The 19,188-nt window shown below is 41.6% G+C and overlaps 2 protein-coding genes and 3 non-coding genes across 8 annotated transcripts in view; 4 read left to right on the plus strand and 1 right to left on the minus strand.

The window, feature by feature from the left end:
• The window catches only part of PBRM1 (polybromo 1), a 55,697-nt gene extending 43,883 nt beyond the window's left edge, over positions 1-11,814 (minus strand). The window contains exons 1-9 of one of the 3 annotated variants that reach the window (XM_056501337.1): positions 11,720-11,814; positions 8,164-8,319; positions 7,330-7,427; positions 6,616-6,763; positions 4,166-4,306; positions 3,407-3,523; positions 2,896-2,964; positions 2,032-2,130; positions 1,541-1,626 (exon numbers count right to left, since the gene is read on the minus strand). In XM_056501337.1, the coding sequence (XP_056357312.1) occupies positions 1,541-1,626; positions 2,032-2,130; positions 2,896-2,964; positions 3,407-3,523; positions 4,166-4,306; positions 6,616-6,763; positions 7,330-7,427; positions 8,164-8,304 (899 nt within the window). In that variant the 5' untranslated portion in view covers positions 8,305-8,319; positions 11,720-11,814. The remainder of the gene's footprint in view (positions 1-1,540; positions 1,627-2,031; positions 2,131-2,895; positions 2,965-3,406; positions 3,524-4,165; positions 4,307-6,615; positions 6,764-7,329; positions 7,428-8,163; positions 8,320-11,719) is intronic. The other 2 variants (XM_056501338.1, XM_056501336.1) reach the window with 2 other exon arrangements.
• On the plus strand, positions 11,814-18,693 carry GNL3 (G protein nucleolar 3). Of its 2 annotated transcripts, none has more exons than XM_056501342.1 (15): positions 11,814-11,973; positions 12,169-12,227; positions 12,315-12,452; positions 12,951-13,064; positions 13,230-13,313; positions 13,553-13,688; positions 14,143-14,246; positions 14,503-14,638; positions 15,096-15,183; positions 15,536-15,719; positions 16,320-16,462; positions 17,147-17,283; positions 17,780-17,979; positions 18,172-18,253; positions 18,343-18,693. In XM_056501342.1, exons 1-15 carry the CDS (start codon positions 11,961-11,963, stop codon positions 18,429-18,431), a joined length of 1,707 nt encoding a protein of 568 aa, XP_056357317.1. In that variant the 5' UTR covers positions 11,814-11,960; the 3' UTR covers positions 18,432-18,693. The 2 variants fall into 2 exon arrangements, with proteins under 2 accessions (XP_056357317.1, XP_056357318.1); XM_056501343.1 differs by having other exon boundaries at positions 11,896-11,973; positions 17,780-17,970.
• LOC130258523 (small nucleolar RNA SNORD19) lies at positions 13,736-13,808 on the plus strand. Its single transcript, XR_008841515.1, has one exon. It is a non-coding gene; the product is annotated as a small nucleolar RNA SNORD19 (small nucleolar RNA).
• On the plus strand, positions 14,924-14,996 carry LOC130258524 (small nucleolar RNA SNORD19). Its single transcript, XR_008841516.1, has one exon. It is a non-coding gene; the product is annotated as a small nucleolar RNA SNORD19 (small nucleolar RNA).
• On the plus strand, positions 15,394-15,469 carry LOC130258525 (small nucleolar RNA SNORD69). Its single transcript, XR_008841517.1, has one exon. It is a non-coding gene; the product is annotated as a small nucleolar RNA SNORD69 (small nucleolar RNA).
• Positions 18,694-19,188: the final 495 nt, after the last annotated feature.

The following is a 19,188-nucleotide window of genomic DNA, read 5'->3' on the forward strand; positions in this document are numbered from 1 at the left end:
CTGTTGAGAACACAATACACAAGAGAACAACTAGAATAAGGCAGCTGAGAAGTGGAAATGGGTTGGCAGTGCAAGAGAGGAATTCAGCTAACAAATACCAGTGTGATTTATCTGTCATCCCTTCTTACACAATCAGCTTTATTTTAAAGAAAAACCATTGAGCCTCAGAAATAAACATGACACACACCCTGACATCCTGAGCTTCACGAATGGCCATCACAGCAAGAAAAATAAAATACAATCATAATTTAAATAGAAAACCTCTGTGCCTCTGTACAATTCTGGTTATTGCAAAGCAAACACATATGTACAAAGTCTTCTGGCACTACACATACTCTTAAGAAGGAAAATTATTCATCTATGTGTCAGGAATTACACCTTAAAGAGTATTTCTGCTTTTTATTTTTATATGCCTCAACAATGATTCGCCTGGTCATGAGGAGGATGCTGATGCTGAACAAACCAACCAGAAAAACACTTCTCAAAACACCAAGTAGTAAGAATCAATCAACTTCCATTTCTTTCACACAATAATCCTAGGCAACACTTTTAATACTGACACCATATACACAGAAACAAACTACCTTTCAGTTAAGGAAGGCAGTGACAGTGTTTGCATTGTACCATACAAACCTTTGCAGGAAATGACGACAGTGGTTTCCCAGCACAACATACCAGTAAACACCTCTAATATATAAGGAGATTCCACCTTGTAAGAATTTCCCAACTCCTTGAATGGCTTGCAGGACACAGCATGATTTTTTGGGGATAAATGACACAGCTCACATTGGCAAATAATACCTAAAACTACTTTTGAGTGTTACTCATAAATAAAATGTTTATACGAGAAGAAACTTAATTGCATTTCAGTTAAGAAACATTTATAATGATTGCATCACTTCTCTATGAACTATGGGTTTTCACAGGAAGAAAATGTTGTTTCCTAAGTAAAATCATCCCATGAAACAAATAGAGCAATCAACTCTCATCAAGTGTTTTATACCTGCATATTCAGGGCCAAATCTCTTCTTCACTGATTAATAAATCCAGATCTTCAGATTCCCATGCCTCTTTACAGAGCTAAAATTACTTTTCAAGCAAGAGTGGACTTCCCTCTAAGTATCTTTTGCCCAAGGTTCTGCTCCTATGTTTCTGCCCCTACCTGTGAGCCCTTTGGTTCCAGTTCCTAACAAGGTTCAAGAATATCCAGCACTTTTCAATAAAACAAAGCACCTTGTTCCTCACTATTGATTTTGTTAACTTTTAAACGCGTGGTGGAGTTGGCCATAACTTTTAAAATTTTTCACTATTTTTCATAATCAAGTACATCATGAAAGTATTTTACAACAGAAGCATTTCAATGAAAAAAAGCTTTCTTTCAGAAACTTTAACCAATGTACAACTTTTGAAACAACACTAATCTAAGTTTTCAAGCCATTATTTCCCACTATACTCTCCACAGCACAATTAAGGGAACATCAACAGAGGTTTTTATATGAAAAAGAACTCTTTTATATAGAAAGAACTCTATTTGCAGTACCTGATTCGGAGACTTGACTTGGCCAACTCACTGTGCTCAATCTCAGCCTTTTTCATATTAAATATCTTTTTAATCGCATTTGCATCCTGTCAATTAAAAGATTTTTTTTTGTTTAATGTTGAAAGTGAGTAATATTGTAATCAGATATATCCAGCTATCTAAAACAAAAATTAAGGTGTTTCTACATTTAGATATAAAACAATTTTGCCTGAGAAATGAAGCATGGAACAAAGTCTTCCTGAAATACACCCACACAGTGTTTTTACAGTGGCCTGAAAAAACTGAATAGAAGACCTGAGCAGCTTCAAGTTCAGTCTTACTATTCTTGTACCCCAATTCTACTAAAAGCAAGATAAAAAAGAAAACCCATTAAAAGCTATTTAAAAAAACAGGGAAACAGGGTCTTGAGAACTTTATGCTCAAGGCTTATTTCAGGATCAACCAGCAAGAAAATCTGAACTCAAATCACACTATGAACAACTGAAACTAACCTTGAATACTTGGGATCCAGGCTCATTGTAGGTTTTGGCATTCTTTGCCAGAAGATCTATGTCCTTGGCCATGGCATGAATGCTTTTGTAAGTTCCATTCTATACAACAAAAAGCAGAACTGGTTAAAGTAGAAACCATCAGACAACATGAGAACTAAGCCAAAAATGAAAAGCAAAGGAATTAATATTCAATAAAAGGAATGTTCATAATAAAACAACTTATCTGTGAAGACAACAGATCTGGAAAAAGGAATCAGACAAAGACAGTAACATATATATATATGGTAAGCCTTTATAAAGCTCTTGAATGCTAAGACTGAAAAAAACACTTAATAGATCATACTACGTTTGTTTGGAAGAGTTCTGACAAAATGCTGTTTTAATTTTATTTTCTAGCTCTATCAGTCTGTGTCCCATCCCTCCCTACTATACAAAATGCTGGAATTACAGAACAGTATTTCAAATTACTGGAGAAGCAAGATGAAAAATGCATCAGTACAAAACATCTATTTATAGCACTAGAACAGAAGTAGGTGATGATAACACACAACCAGTCCTCAGTACTCCAATGTTTTACATGAGCAGCACTTGCCAAAGAACTGCTTTAAGCCATTAAACATCAAGGAACCTGAGATATCCTGGCTCCAAGCCAGCACTCCACAGCTCACAATGCTTGATCTTCCACACAGATACTTCTGCAGCACTAACCCAGCACAGAACATTGAATCACCACAGTGTGCAGGTTTTTTAATAGCAGGGGGAAAACACACTGCCTTTCCTGCCACCATAAATCCTGACTTCTAACAATTCTAGAATGCTTACTGCTAAAAAAAGCTGTACCCCAACACACTAATATGTTCATACCTGTATCCTTTGGGCAATAGTTTTAAGATCTATGGGTTCCTTTATTATTGCATAATAATCTGGATATTGCTGGAAAACAGAAATAATTTATGTATTACTATAAACAGTCACAAAGCTTTTGTTCTAACAGCTCAAAGAATGACCTATTAGATAAATTGAAGATAAGAAAAGTGTAAGCTTCAAAATATGGCACTAGGCTTTGACCTGGACAAGCCAAGTCATAAGGCAGATACAAGGAATTATAATTTATCAATAAAGTTACATAAGTGACCAGGTCTGATTGAAAATCAAATCCATGGTGATGGTTTTCAGAATATTTATTTATAACTTTCACCACAAAAACAGAACACCACTGTTCTGTAACAGAGCAGTATAAACAGGCAGAGTTTGCCACTGATGAGGCAGAAACAGAAAATTGTACCCCCTGAGCATGGCCATCACAGCCTGTAACATCAGTTACAGAAATGTCCAGGCTTCCAACTTGGAACACAACCTACATTCAAACACTCACCACTTTAGAAGGAAGTTTCTGAAACAGTTCACTTATGAGGCGTCCTGAGGGGTTTGTGGCAACAGCTATAGCTTCAAGAAGCTGTTCCAGAATTTCCTTCAGGTAACCTGGAGATGACTAAGGTAGGAAACAAAAATCACAAAAGTTTTAATAGCAGCCAGAGTGGAGTGCTTCAAGTTGCACTTAAATATAGGAATTTACACTTCAAAGGCAGAAAAAATCAGCTACAAAATACAGATGCAACTTTTGAAGACAACATTGTTTATGTAGGTAAAGGTACACTAGAAAACTCTTATTTCAGCTTTAGACTGAATGACGTGTGTCAGACACACACCACAGTTACTGACAATGTGCATCCCAACATCACAAAAACCAGGCTAGCCCAAATTTCCTCTCATAACACTCCAGGAACAGCTGCACTGACTGAATGGGGCACTTGCTGGTAAGTGCTGGCATTAGGCACGAATCTTACTTCCAACAAACCTCAATGTTGGCATGCATTCAAGCACACTTCATATTATTTCAACTAGACCAGAATCATGCTTTACCCATGTCAGAAACCCTCACAGCTTTTTTCTGCTAGGCAAAAGTGAGACACATACAATGCTGTGAAGTGATTAACTAATGAACTTGTATAAGAAATACTATTTGGAACATAATTTAACAATGAAAATCATATTCTATTTTTCACCCTCTCAGAGTCAGCTGACATCCACAGTTACAGCCTCCCCCTTCTGCAGCTGTCATGCCCACACTTACTAATTCAGAATTTGCTTGATTGTCATGCCCTTCCTCATCATCATCATCATCCTCAGCATCACCTTTCTGAACAAATTCATTTTTTGTGCGCAAATACAGCTCCCATAGCTTGCAGGCAGCTTTGTATTCAGGAGAATCTGGCTGCAAAAAAAAAACCCAAACATTCCTGTCAAAATTCAGGGCATTCTCATTGGGGGGAAATTTGTAAGTTATTAGCTGAAAGGTATTAAATACATTAAATGAGTAATAAAAAACTTGGGAAAATCCTGCTTCATTTGCTCTTCAACAGAGGAGTTAAGACTCACAATAAGCATTAAAAAATATAACAGGTATCACTCGAAAGCATTCAAGTCTTCTAGAAAACTTAGCAATAAAAGTAGCTGGGTTGAGGCTTGGACAAGCCAATTAGATGAATCTGGAGAAATCATTAGGTTTTGCTGAAGTACAACACCAGCATTTAAAACAGACTAAATTTCAGTATGCCAGAAATTTGATTTAAGCCAATACTGCTGTCACTGCATGGCACTTGAAAATTAACTTCTATAGAAGAATGCCAATAAATATCTTTGAAAGCACTGCAATGGTTTACACTCAGCATTAACTGGGAAATTCCAAAGAACCTGACAACATGCAATCACCTGGGTACACCACTAGATACATCTTTTAGAAGAGGTAGTAGCATTAGTTAGAAAATTCACTTTTATTAATACAGAGCTGATAGTGGCAGACAAGCATGTGCCTATTAACATTACCCAGAACAAAGACAGCTTTTCCACCCATATATTTTTCCTTCCCTTTCCTCTGTCATTTAGGCTCTACTCCAGGTATTCCTGCTGATAATGTCACCTCATTACTGCTGATTGCACTCTTCTTACTTCACTCCCTCAACCTCTGACAGCTTGTAATGCAAATGAGAAACCAACATGAGAACTGTTCTAAATTTTGCCTTATTAGGCTTAAATATTCTCAGCACATTAGACCAGGTGTTGCTTATGAAGAGCAGATTTTTTAAGGGTATCCTGCTCCACAAATCTGCTTCTTTATGTATTAATGCAAGATGCTCAGGAGTGAGAGACTTGACCAGAAATACAAAAACCCCCAAAAGCTGCTGTTCTGCAGGAGCACTGCCAATAAAGCACCTGCTGGAATAAAAACCTTGACAATCAATCACTGGCCCTGGTTTGTCCATGCCATGGAGCTGCCTGGGAAAGGCAAAAGTTGAAAAGAAGAAGAGATTAAGTTTGTGTACCACACCTCCAGCTCACAGCTCTATAATTCTCTGGAAATGCCAACATTCCTTCTTGCTGGAATAATGGATACCTATTTTTAGTCTAATGCAAGGTCTCTATGACACAGTTAAATTTTGAGCCCACAATTCTATAGGCAAAGGCAGCACACATTCTGTAAAACCCCAATCATTCTTTCCTGCCATCAGGTCCTTTTCCCTCACTCATTAATGTAAAAAGACATTCATGGTGGGGTTTTCACACTGAGTGCCTTGCAAAGCTCCAGGAGTACAAAATGGATTTGGAAATCTTTGTACTTCTCCTCCTGGAAGCAGGATGTGCAAATGCATTAACCCATAAATCTGATTGTTTTCAAGAAGCTACTAGACACACACAGAGGTAAAACAAACACTGCCTTTCTGGATGTCACCTGGCTACCCAGGCTGGGTTATTCAGAAAGCATCATTTGGATTCTCTCCAAAGTCAAAGATATGTGAAAGGCAATATTAATTAGCAGGTTTAGATTTGCTGTATCATCTCATTCAACACACACAATTTCACTGGTTTATGGATTTAACATAGCCTTTCATTAAACAAGATTAACCCAATTTTTTCCCCACTTCCTTATGGAAACTGCAATAAAATCCATTAATAGCCATAATAAAACACACTCCCAGCTTGGGGGAATTGCCATGGGGCTTGTCTTGATGATATTACATTCACATCTATCATCACTGACCATGACAGTCAATGTGCCTTTTTTTCATTTTATTAAGTGACAAATGGAAGAGAAAGATTAAACACTCCTATCATAAACTTGCTGTTAGCATAAACATTTCTTTCTGGGAGGAAAAAAAATAAATCTTTCTCCATTTCAAAAGGTTACACAGAGGGTGTTGTAAAATGAGAAGACTTTGACAGAGGAATATTTTTCTCAGTATATATCTCCATGTTTGCTTTTGATCTCTTTTAGAAAACTACATGAAGACCATTCTCACATTACTTTACAATTTTCCACAGAAACACTGTAGGACATCATACTAAGATACACTCAACATTATATTCAAATATAATATAAATATGGAAATATATGCAAATAACTGCAATATCTGCTGTTCTCTTACCAAAGGCTAAACTGAAGAGGTTTTGGACAAACCAAGGCAGAATTTGAACATCTCTACTCTTTTTACAATGGATTTGATCCTTTACATGTAGTTTACTCACCTTATAATAAGCCTTTGCATTGTTAAAGAGAAGCTGGAAATCAGCAGTCAGCACATTCACATCATCATATTCCTCCATCTTCAACTTTTGTTGGATTTTCATTAAATCAATTGGCTGAGAAACCACTTCATAATAATCTGGCTGATTTCTGCAATGACAGAAACAGGCATCATATTCCAAGCAGTAAAACCCAAACCACAGCACAAAGCTTGTGCATGTTTATGACTAATAAACCAAAGAAAGTTCCAACACATCTTTGTTACAGCTAGAAGATCTGGACAGTGCTCTATCAGTCAGCTCACTTCATGTATGTTCTGTTACTGTCCTCAATTTTTTGAGTTTAAGAGCAAATTCAGCCTCTTAGCTTCTGCATTTTCAAGGGTCACTTCTATTAACCTTCACAAGCTGTGTCCTTAGTATTACATCCCACCACTTATACAGAATGTCTTATAATCAAAGGCGTAGATGTTTTAGGCAGGTGTCACAAGAAACATTTTAAATTAATTCAGTGTATCCTTTTTTTTTCCTGAAAAAGAGCACCAATGTAAGCACATCCCATTGAATGATTACATCAAACACTTGGATCAAACACTGATGTGAAATGGTGACAGATGTAGCTTAGATTTTTCACAAATTAATGCTGAAGTATTTATTAATTTCCACTTCTCACTGATTAAATCTCAGGTTCAAGGTTAACCAGACCTGTGGTCTCACCTTCTCTTAGGTGCCCTGATGAAGAGCTCACAAAGGAGCCTGCCCTGCTCATCTTTGTAGTCTCTGATGGTGTTGTAGAGCTCATGGCAGACAGCAATCTGAAAGGCAAGAACAATGAAATAAGGAAAAGGGAGAGAATTTTAAGCAGTTAACAAACAAAAGCCTGCTTACAAAGGGAAGGCCAAGCTGCCAATCCACAGCATGCCCTAAAGCAGAAGTGAGAAGCAACTGGAGCACCTCACACTTTAGCAGGATACCTGACAAGTGCACCAGGTACTGCAGGATTTCCATTTATTTTTTGAACACAGGGAGCTTTATTTCAATGCTAATTCTAAGTAAAACACCCAAAATGTAAATTAAATTCAGTGCAGTTCTCTCTAAGTTAAAGGCATCTACAAGAACAACAGGGGTTCTTCTGCCCTGCAGTTAATCAACATTAGATTGCTCATGCAAAGGCATAGCAAAGGCATTGTGCTCTTCAGCAATCACTGCCTGTGCCATTCCCCACTCTGCATTTGCTATGCAGACACAGCTCTCAACTCTGCACATTATGATTTCAGCTCATTCTCCAACATCCTTCCATCTGCTAAAATCATCAGCAAAAAGAGAAAAGCAGCAAATCAAAACAGTAAAGAAAAAGATGAAAGTGGTGAGCCAGGACCAAGGCAAAGCCAAAGCTAAATGAGGTCCTAAACAAAGCTCAGCCAAGGCAGGAACAGATTCAGGACCAGTGTATATGTACTACATACAGTCATTAATTTTACAGCCAGCATATTGCAGACAGTGATACAGTATCCCCAAGAAAAAAGGTGCAATCACTAAGAAGGTACTAACAGGATCTACAGTTGGGAGATTGGAAAGTCTCCTCCTCTTCCTGCTTGGGCCTGGAATATTGGTGGAGTGATGGGCATCGTCGAAGTCTCCGCCGCTGACGCTGCTGGAAGGAGAGGTAGCTCTTCGCCTCTTGGAACCCATGGAATCCAACTTCTTCTATAATGAACAGAAACATTCTTAAAGCCCTGGCACTGCACCCAAACCCTCTGCTGAGAGCTACCTACACACCTGGAAAAGTTTCTGTAAACTCCAAGTTTATGGAAATTTGCATGAGTAAAGGGAAATCAAAATGCTCCTACAGTTTTATAGTCACCAATGGCAGCAGGACCAGAAACCCCCAAGCTCACACTGATGGAGGTGAATTTAGCAGCTCTTAGCAGAATATATTCTTAAATTCTCTACATTTTCATACCCCATACCATGCATGACAACTAAGCAAGAAGCACTGTTTCCAACAAAAAACCAGTACAGAGACACAAGCTCAGTTCTGGAGTAAAAACACTTAATTCCACGACAAACTAAAAAAAACCAGAAAAACCAGACCAACAAAGAGAAAATCCAACCAACAAACTAAAACAAAACAAATGAAAAGGGCCACAGAATACCTTGTGTTATATACAAGTGAAAAAAAGGTCTGGATCACCGTGGGACTTCCCACTTCATGTGCTGGATGAATGGCTCAACCGTGAAGAAGCAGAAAAAGCCCCTTCCTCATCTGGCCATAGTTTTGCATTTACCAACACAAGCAGTGACAAATGAATAACCACCATCCAACAACTATGGTAATTTATAGAACAAGTTGATGGCTCTTTCCCAACTTCCAGTGACAGCATCAGAAAAGTATCTTTATTTGTGGCTACCTCAAAAGCTGAGGACAGAATAGATGCATCTATCCCAGCCTATCCCCATTTTCCATCTAAATCCAGGAATTTCTTTTAGGAGGCACTCAGATGATTGACAAGGTAAGGCAGCACAAGGTAACTGCATTAAAGCATTTCTGTTAGAGACAGAGATAATTTCAGGCACACCCATGAGATGAATAAGGTAGGAATAATTAACAGTTAGGAAAAAGAAAAGCAAAAGGCCAAGGCAGAGGGATGGAGATACAATCAATAATTTACCAGATTTACCAGAGTAGAACCAGCACCTCGAAAAGCCAATCTCCTCATAGTGTCTGATGGGCAAGCACAGATACTGCGAGAAGGGGACACTCTAAGAGTGGCAAACCAGTAATGGTGTTAGTACAGCCACAACTGGAAGACAAGAACAAGGAAAGAGAGAGGGAAGAAAATTCAGAGTAGGTAGATAAAGAATAAAAACCAAGAATAAAGTGGATAATTACAGTGACAGAGAAAAAAATGGAGAAACAGAAGGCAACTTTTTTTAGCACAGCAGAAAGTCTATGAAGTAATTTTGTACACAGAATGCTAGACACTTCTGTCATTGTCACAGTAAAAATACATTTCTCTAATGCTCCTGAATATGCATTACAGATTTCACAGCCACTTGTTAGAGAATGATTCATCAAGCAGAGCAGAAAGTAAACAGAAATGATACCTGACCTGAGAGTACAAGTTACAGACAGTAACATTCTGTAAAAGTTATAGAATGCAAAGCAGTACAGTGCTTATAACAACATAATCTTAAGGTCAACAAACACTTAATAAACTCTAAGATGAGGCATCTCCATCACTCCTCAGAGTGGATTTTTATACTCAGAAGTAAGAAGTAAGTATGCAGCCATACACTAAAAATAGACTGTTTCAATTTCTAAGCAGTTTACAAGTTTGATTTTTTCCCCAGAAATTCCATGTGAAATATACAGAACTAATTTATGGCAAAATGTTTGCGTCTATATAGCTCTTCCAACTCCTGCCTTCAGTCAAACCCCAGAGAGATTATTTTTCTGTTCAGCACTCTGGACATTTTCACAACAGACGTGCAGAGAAGTTCTGTGGTTTACCAGCAGGCAATTCATTTTGGGAACTGACAACAGCCTCATGCTTTGGCACTGCCTCCAACTTTCATCTGAGGGCTACAGTCTGGAGTGGCTCCACCAGGCACGTGCTGGGAAACACAAGCCCTTGGTTGTGGAAGAAAGGCAGGAGGGATTACCAGAATCAATAATTCTGCTTCAACCAGGAACCCAAGAGTACACTCAGTCCAGTCCCTTCCTGAAATAAAGATCTGGGAACCTCTCAGCCAGCACCTGCCTGCAAACTGCACATCAGCTGCTCCATGTCCACTGTCCGAGGCACAGTGCTGCAGCTATCAGCCATACTCTGACACTCCTGTGATACCCTCACCACTCCTACACAGCCTCCAGAACATGTTTTTCTCCTCCAATAACCATGCAAAACACATATCAGTCTGCACAACATCACAAACACTCAGTGAGCAACCTGCTGATGTAACTCTCTCTGGAGGTGAGGCTCCAAAACACAAACTTCTCCTGGATTGCCACACTCCTAAGCACGGAGAACTCACAGAAACACAGTTGTACTGAAGAACGTGTCTCCTGGAGTTCCTTCTACAACTGCACTGCTGGCTCATAAGTCTCTCAACAGTCACACCAAGACTCTCCACTGCTCCCAATGAGCCACCTCCAATGCAACAGGAGATGCTTGAGCATCTCATTGGTAATTGTCCCCACCAGCCATAAAAAGTCACAAAACCACAGCAAGAAATGCTTTTGCCACTACTAATTCACGTATACTGATATACACAACGTGGGGAAGGTTGTCTCTCCCAAAAGCTGTACAGAAGGATCAGAAGTGTCATCCACTCCAACCTCCCTACAGGTTTTACACACATCGGACATAAAACACTTAAAATAAAACAACGCATTCTAGCACACGGTTCATTTACTGCCTTCAGGTAGAGGAGAGCTAAAAGCCAATAGATGCTACGAGTAGTACTTATCACTATCAGGATCTCCCACGTTTCACCAGGAACACGAAACATGCTCAATTTAGCAAAGGGAACAAGGGAGGGAAACGCAGCCAGAATTTCCCCCGGTTACCGATCCCACTGAAAGCTGGATGGGAAGAGGGGGCTGGCAGCAAGCAGACACTGTAAAAAGGGCAAAGCTGGCGAAAAAGGGAGACGGACAACACATTCATGGTTTTATCGACACGGGGACAAGAAACAAAGATAGCAAATATGTAATTGCCCTGAAGCGCCGGGAGGAAAGGCGCTACCCCGGCAGGAGACAAAGAAAACCCCTCTGCCGACAGCGGGCGGACAGGACGGTGTCCCGGCCCGCCCCGCGCTGCCCCTCACGGGCAGGACCCGCCGCTGTCCCGGCCCGCCCCGGGCAGGGCCGCCTCACCCCGCGGGCCCGGCCCGCCGCCGGCACGGGCGGCACGGCGGGAGCGGCGCGGGAAGGGCCCCGCGCAGCCGGGCCTGGCCGGGCACCGGGGCAGTGACAGGGGCAGGCGGCGCTCGGCGCCCCGGGCCCGGCGCGGCGCGGCCGCTGCGCGCTCGGGCGGCGCCGCCACACAAAGGGAGGCAGCGGCCTCCAAGCTCCGGCCCGCGCCCCGCCCGCGCCGCTCACCCCGCCGGCTCCGCTCCGCCTCCCGCAGCCGCGGCCGACCCGGGGTGGGTGCGCGGGGTCCGCCCGGCCCGGCCCGTCCCGTCCCGCCGCTACCGCCCGTCCCGACACTGCCGGTGCCGCCGCCGCCGCTGCCGCAAAGCGCGCCCGGCCGCCCAACGCGCCGAGCCCGCGCGACACCCCGGCGGGGCAGCGCCGGCGCGCTTTACGGCAGCGCCCGCCGGCGGGAGCACGTGGCGGCGCCATGAAGCGGCCGAGTGAGCGCGGGGAGCGGCGCCGGGACGGGCACCGGGACGGGCAGGGGGGAGAAGCGGGCATCGGGGGCACCGGGGGGTGGCGGCCGCTCTTACCCAAGCGATGGAGAGCGCGGGATTCGGGGACGGGGCTCGGCGCGGCCGCGGTGGCGGGGATGTGTGTGGGTACGCGGCGCTGACGGGCGCGGTGCGTTGCAGAGCTGAGGAAGGCGAGCAAGAGGCTGAGCTGCCACAAGCGCTACAAGATCCAGAAGAAGGTGAGGCTCGGCCGAGCGCTTGCTGATTTTTTGGTGATTGAAACTTTTGACCTCAGACTGAGAACGTTTTCTTGTGCCCGCCTTTAGATCAGAGAACACCACCGAAAAGTCAGGAAGGAGGCCAAGAAACGTAAACAAAAAAAGCCCAAGAAAGATCCCGGAATTCCCAGTGCCGCGCCGTTTAAGGAGGAGCTTCTGCGGGAAGCGGAGCAAAGAAAGCAGAGGGTAAAATACTGTCTGTGGTAAAGAGGACAAAAAGTGAGATAATTCCTTTATTTAAGAAAGCTTTGTGTGCATAAGTGTGCACTCAGAGATGCAGTCATGGCAGATTCTAGATGGTCCCATTAGATTCGTGCTTTGGAAAAATAATATATTTATTTCCAGCATTGTACAGTGTGCAATGATTTGCTCTTTTATTTTTAACCTTTATTTCCTCACTGTGCATGTGAATGTGCTGGAAGTGCCATTTCTAATGCAGTCAGAATTCCCTGTGGTGCTGGGATACAGAGATGTCCCATCAGTCTTGGGAGTTAAATCATGGCTTTATGTGATTACACAGAAAACAGGGATCTGCTGTCTGCAAAACAAAGTTCCCAGAGTCACTTGGACAGTCAGGACTTCTGAGCTGGCTCAGGAGCTTGGGTCAGGAATGGGGAGAAAAAACATTCTTCCTTAGCACCTTCAAAGATGTTTCATCCAGCCTGGGTTTTTGTTTGCAATCAGCTTGAAGAACTGAAACAAAAGCAGAAGCTGAACAGACAGAAAGAACATGAAAAGAAGAGGAAGCTGGAAGCTAAAAAGAATGCAGCCACAATCAAGGAGAAAGCAGAGGGAAAGGTAGGGGTCCTGTATGATTTTGATTCCTTGAACCTGTAGAAGTCATCCTGAAACTGCACTTTCATAAACAGCATGTTTGTGTTACATTTTCATGCTGAATATGGACACAAGTATTAGACACTAATTCTCATTTAAATAATTTCCTCTTGTTTTTATTTGCTTTAGGAATCCTCTGGCAAATCTAAAGGAAAGACTAAAAAGCCGCTGAATAAAAATTCTAAGAAATCATTCTGCAGGGAGCTCATGAAGGTGAAATGCTTTAACTATTTTTATATCATTAGATGAGAGTCAGCAGTAAAACCACTTCTTATTTTCTCTTTTTTTTTGTATTACTGTTTAGAATACAAAGTTTGTGATAAACTAGAACACTGAAGTAAGGGATTTTACAACAGAAAGTGTTTACAGCTATTTTTGTAAGTCACAGCTATACCAGCGTTGTCATCTGGTCTGTGATGCCTTACTTGATTCTTGTCTGTTTTCTGACCCAGGTGCTTGAGGCCTCAGACGTGGTTCTGGAGGTTTTGGATGCCAGAGATCCAATGGGCTGCCGGTGTCCTCAGCTGGAGCAAGCTGTCACTTGCTCTGGAGGAAACAAAAAGCTGCTGTTGGTTCTGAACAAAATTGGTAAAAAACATGGGTTTTCTCAAAGTGTTACTGGCACTGTGGTAGGTGAGCTATGAGGATTTTAAATGAATCTGAGATTCCATTGAAGACATAAGATCCAACTCTGAGCTCACTAAAAAGGCTGGAAACTACTGAGTTACCAGCAGCTAAATAAAGAGGATAAAAATGCCAAGAGCATCCACAAGAGCAAAGGGAACTTTGTGGTAGAGTAGCCTTTGCAAGGATTGTGGGATAATCCTCCACAGAACATCTGTACTATACAAAGTCTTGCTTAGTATTAAAAATCTAATACAGAGGCCAGAAATGTAATTGTGATGTGTTCTGGTAAGGCAGAAAAAGAGACTCTGTGTGCCTTTGGGGAATGTACCCAGTACTTTATACTAGAGTTCTCAGCCATTGTTATTTGTCATGACAAGATTAATTTAAGGAGTGAAAGAACTGCTCTTCTTCCCAGATTTAGTGCCAAAGGACAACATAGAGAAATGGTTGAAGTATTTGAAGAAGGAGTTTCCAACAGTTGCTTTTAAGTCAGCAACAATGATGAAGGACAAGACTATGGTAAGAGCACAGCAGGCTGTCCCATGAGAGAGTCATGTGTTTGCAGTCATACATGTTGAAGCATCTTTAAAATTCCTTTTCCCCTGGTTTGATTGCACTTCTGTGCCTGATGGATGTGCCTTTACACTTTGACTGACCTTTGCAGTACAGTGGGGGAATTCCTACCACTGAAATTACAGTAGATGAATAAGTATCCATATTTTATCTTCCTTAATAGCTCCTGACCATGGGGTGTTTTTGCCTTTGAATCCTGTAGCAGGAACAGGTCACAAAAAGGCGTGCACGTGTTGATTTCGCAGAAACCTCTCAGTATGTTGGAAGCAAATGCCTTTTGAAGCTTCTTCATGAGTATGGCAAGACCCAAGACAAAGCCATTCAGGTTGGGGTAGTAGGTAAGTGTTTAGAGAAACAGGAGCAGTTTCCTTCTCCTATAAAGCTTTGGGATCCTGTATTACAGACTGGGTAAGACTGCTGATGAGCTTTCTAGTCATTGTTCTTTGATCTAAGGTCCTCAGTGTTGTAGTACTTGAGCTGACACTGATCCATGGTGCACTTCCACATGTAGCATGGGGATCTGTGGGAGCACAAGGAAGGCAGGATATGTGCTCCACTGGCACTGCCTTCCTCATGCCTGACAAAAATCCCACAGAATGTAGCACCACTAATCCTGCAAGTGTGAGAAATGAGGATACATTCTTTGTCTTACTTCTGCAGTGAAGACTTCAGATCCAACTCTGATCTCGCACTGATGCATACCTTAGCAAAGATACCTGGAAGAAGCTGTTTTGATCAGTGTTAAAAAGCTGTTTGCTTATTTAAGTTACAAGGAGTTCTGTGATTTTTCCTCAGGTTTCCCTAACGTGGGAAAGAGCAGCATAATCAACAGTCTCAAAGGAAAGCGTGCTTGCAATGTTGGCCTGGCAAGAGGTGTTACCAAGTAAGCTCAGTCTGATAAAAGCTGTTCCTTTCCTTGTTTGTTGTGTTTCACTTACCATGAGTTTGTGTTTCAATCCAAAGCAGATCAGTGTGCGGTTTTAAATGCACATTAAAATCTGCAAGATGAAAGGTATTGATATGTGTGATGCAAGCTCGCTCCAGGGGATACAGTGTATAAACTTCATGTTTTGTTTTGTTTAAATTTCTATCCTACACAAAGCACATGATGACAAAACACTGAAGCTGACTGTGTGAAGTACATTCAATCCAACACTGAGCTTTGTGTCTTGCATCCCTCACCATTATCACTCCTTCACTGATTATCTGCTCATAGTGCTTTTCTCTCTGAACAGGTCCATGCAAATTGTGCAGCTTGATAAGCAGATAAAGATGCTGGACAGTCCAAGTATAATTGCAGATCCTTCAAACAGTGCCCTGGCTCTGGCCTTGAGAAGTATCATAGACCCTGAAGGATCAAACTCAGCAGATGTGCTTGAAGGAGTAAATGCCATCATAAATCACTGCAGTAAGCAGCAGGTGAGCTCCATCTTTTTTCTACATCTCTCACTGCATTAGACTTCTCTATAGGTTTCTTAGACCCAATAATGAAAGTTCATTTTGCTTTAGCTAATTCTGATAGTTTTTGAACTGCTTTCCCTAACCCTGCAAAGTGGCAATGCCAAGTGTGATCTTTCATCCTTACTAACAGAAGGCAGAACAGCATGCCAGCCTAAGTAAACAACATTGCTTTTAAGATCTCATCACCACACAATCAAAGAGTGAAAAATGATGATGTTTTCTGTGTCCTATGGTTACAGTGAAGACCTCAAATCCAACTCTGATTTCACTCTAGTTTCAAGCAAATTAACCTAAGCCTAATTGCCTTTCAGTTCTGTGAAAAGTGTTTTCACAGACCAGTGTGCTGTCTCTGTACACCCACAAGTCTGGGTGAATAGCAGATAAGTTTGTTGATGAAGCAGGCATTTTGCTTCATAATGTTTACTCCCACATGTGAGAGAAAAAGAGCTTTTCACTTACTCTGTCCTCACTGTTACCCAACTTCATTTGCTCTTTATTCCTAAAACTGTAAGAAAGGTAGGCATTTCTTTCTAAATGTGCCATTTTCTTTTATCCTAGGTAATGATGCACTATAATATCCCAGATTTCAGAGACCCTGAAGAGTTTTTATCTTTACTGGCTCAGAAAAGGGGCATGCTGAAAAAGGGAGGTGTTCCTGACATAGAAAATATGGCTAAATTAGTGCTTTGTGACTGGACAGGGTATGTATGCTGTGAGCTTTGCTCTGTGCTGCTCACCTTTTTCTCACTCTTAATCTAGCACTGCAGGAGCACTGAGTTCAGTGAAGTACTTACAGAGGAGAGGCTGCTTTTTTCCTTTCCTTTCTCACATTTTACTTGGTTTAAGAGCTGGATTGTCCAACAGATTTAGAGAGTGCCATCCACAGATATTTTTCTAAAGTATTAAGGATACATGAGCAGAGTCAAAGCCTGTTGCACATTACTCCATAGACAGTTTCTGTAACAGAAATCTGCTTTCCTCTCAAATACCAAGTCTATGTTATCCTTTTCCAGACAGGAAAGGATGTGGCAAACTTTCTGTGGAAATGTAGGGTGGTTCCTATATTCTGAGGGTAGGAATAAATGTAACTTAGGTTCAGTATCTAACTGTGACTATCTCCCTTGCACAAGTGGCTCAGCTGCTTTTACAGCTCATGGTTTTACAGGCAGCTGCTCTGTAGTGACAAAGTGCCATTGCATTTTCCTCTCAGGAGTGGGCTATCCCCTTAATACTGTTGACAACTTAAGAGTCAAATTTTAATATCTATTGAACTGCTGTTAAATAGTTATTAGTTTGAGACCTTTGTGTTCTGGGTTTTATTTTTAAATACAGTGTTTTAACTGTTATTTTTAGTTGGTTTTTAATTCTGATTTTTATTTTCTCAGAGCCAGAATAAAGTACTACTCACAACCTCCGGGATTTCAGAAACCACCACCCTATCTTACAGAACAAAAAGTAGCTGAAATGCAGGAAGGCTTTAATTTAAATAACCTAGAACAACAAAACAGCAACACTGTTCAAGGTAGGACTGTTCCTGTAATAGACTACCATTAACCACAGAATCACAGAGTGGCCTGGGTTGGAAGGGGCCTTAAAGACTCTTGTTCCAAACCCCTGCTGTGGGCAGGGCCACCTTTCACTCAGACCAGATTATTCAGAGCCCCCTCCAGCCTGCCCTTGAATACTTCCAGGGAGGGGACAGCCACAGCTTCTCTGGGAAACCTGTGCCAGGGCCTCATCATCCTCACAGTAAAGAATTTTTTCCTGCTATCTAATCTGAACCCACTTAGGTAAACTTACCTATACTCAAACCAGGTTTTCCAGCTCCTAGCAGTCTTCTGTAGATGCCTCAGAGAAAGCTTTTCTCAGAATTGTCCTTGCCTTGGTGGCAGAGCTGTGTGTGGGAGCCCTGTGTATGGCAGGGAGGGGGCAGAACTGCAGTGTCCCCACTCGAGGGCAGGGCATTGCATCTGTGCTGAATGACAGGCACTGAACTCACACTTGTGTGTTTTCTGCAGCTGTAAAGCACCCCAGTCCAGCAAGCAGCATTGCTTTTCAGTCAGCTGGAATGACAAATGGGACAATAGAGGAAAGTAAAGTGATAGAGGAAGGATCTGAGTGGGGAACCATGGAAACAAGCAAGGAGGAGGAAGAGGAATTAACAGAAAGTGATGAAGATGATGTGGAAGAAGATGATGATGATGATGATGTTGAAGAGGTAAATGAGGATTTCACTGGGGTTGGGCTTTTTTCCTGAATTAAGGAAGCAACATTGCTCCAGGTGACTTGGCCTCAGCAGTGAGGCTCAGCTATACAAGGGAGCATCCACACCCCCCCAGGCTCTGTTAGGTTTCATTTGCATGGGATTTCATTAGTGATGTTTAAATAATATCTGACCTCTGACTTGTAGGAAAGCCAAGTGCAGATCACCAGAAAAGCAAAGCCTGGAAAACAACAAACGAATCCTACACATTCCAAAGGGCAGAGGGCAGGTGTGTATTCAGAACCCAGGCCTAGGGGTGGGCTCTGGTACTTCCAGGATTTGCACTGGTTTCACTAACACATGATCTTCTCTTCTCAGGAAATGAACGTTCTAGATCACTGTCCTTCAGCTTAGATAAACCAGTAGATGAAGATGATGCCTATGATTTTAATACAGATTATGTGTAACAAATCAGGTGGGAAGGCATTGTTTGGAGAGCTACTGCTGGCTTTCAGAAGTCAGGAAGACTGATTGCAGCAGAGGCTGGAGGAGTGCTACAGAACCAGAGCTGCTGCAAAAACTCAGTTGTTGCTGTGTCAAATAATGTACATAATAGTGCATCTCCCTTGATAGTTCCAGATTTAATGCAGGTCTAGGAAACTGATTGTTATTCAGATTTGTCATAAAGTTTATTTCCTATATTAAAGCCTATTTTTAAAATTGCTAAAAGACTTGCTTAGTCTGTTCATTTTGCCTTACAAAAAGACCTTTCAAGAGGATAAACACTTTTTCTTTGAAAAATAAATTATAAATGTTTCATTCTAATCCCATTTAAACAACTAAATTTCACAGTGAATTTTCATTCATGCACAAAATCTCAGTTTTCCTAGAGGATTACAAAGATTTTACTTCTAGAGCATGACTTTAGACAGTGACTTTTCAGTACAGTTTTGCAAAACTTGTAGAATTTTCACATCCAAAGGTTGACTAGAAAATGCTCCTTATTTCAGCTCGATATAAGGTACTTTATCCAAACACTGTTTCATGTACTGAACCTTCACTGGGAATGGTAAATAAGATTTTATTAGCAATCCACCTCCACTGGGGAACAAATGGATTGATCTTACAGTGCTCTTGAATAAGAGTGTTGTTTCCTGATGGCACCTGTTATACCTGGCCATAACTGGTAAATATAAAGCAAAACACTGCCCTGTGTAATAAGGA

This window comes from Oenanthe melanoleuca, chromosome 12 (genome assembly GCF_029582105.1).
Source record: "Oenanthe melanoleuca isolate GR-GAL-2019-014 chromosome 12, OMel1.0, whole genome shotgun sequence".
Taxonomy (NCBI): domain Eukaryota; kingdom Metazoa; phylum Chordata; class Aves; order Passeriformes; family Muscicapidae; genus Oenanthe; species Oenanthe melanoleuca.

Coding starts and splice junctions, on each gene's coding strand:
- GNL3 (XM_056501342.1), top strand. Junction 12,228..12,314: donor GCTACAAGATCCAGAAGAAG/GTGAGGCTCGGC, acceptor GCCCGCCTTTAG/ATCAGAGAACACCACCGAAA. Junction 17,980..18,171: donor ATGATGATGATGTTGAAGAG/GTAAATGAGGAT, acceptor TCTGACTTGTAG/GAAAGCCAAGTGCAGATCAC.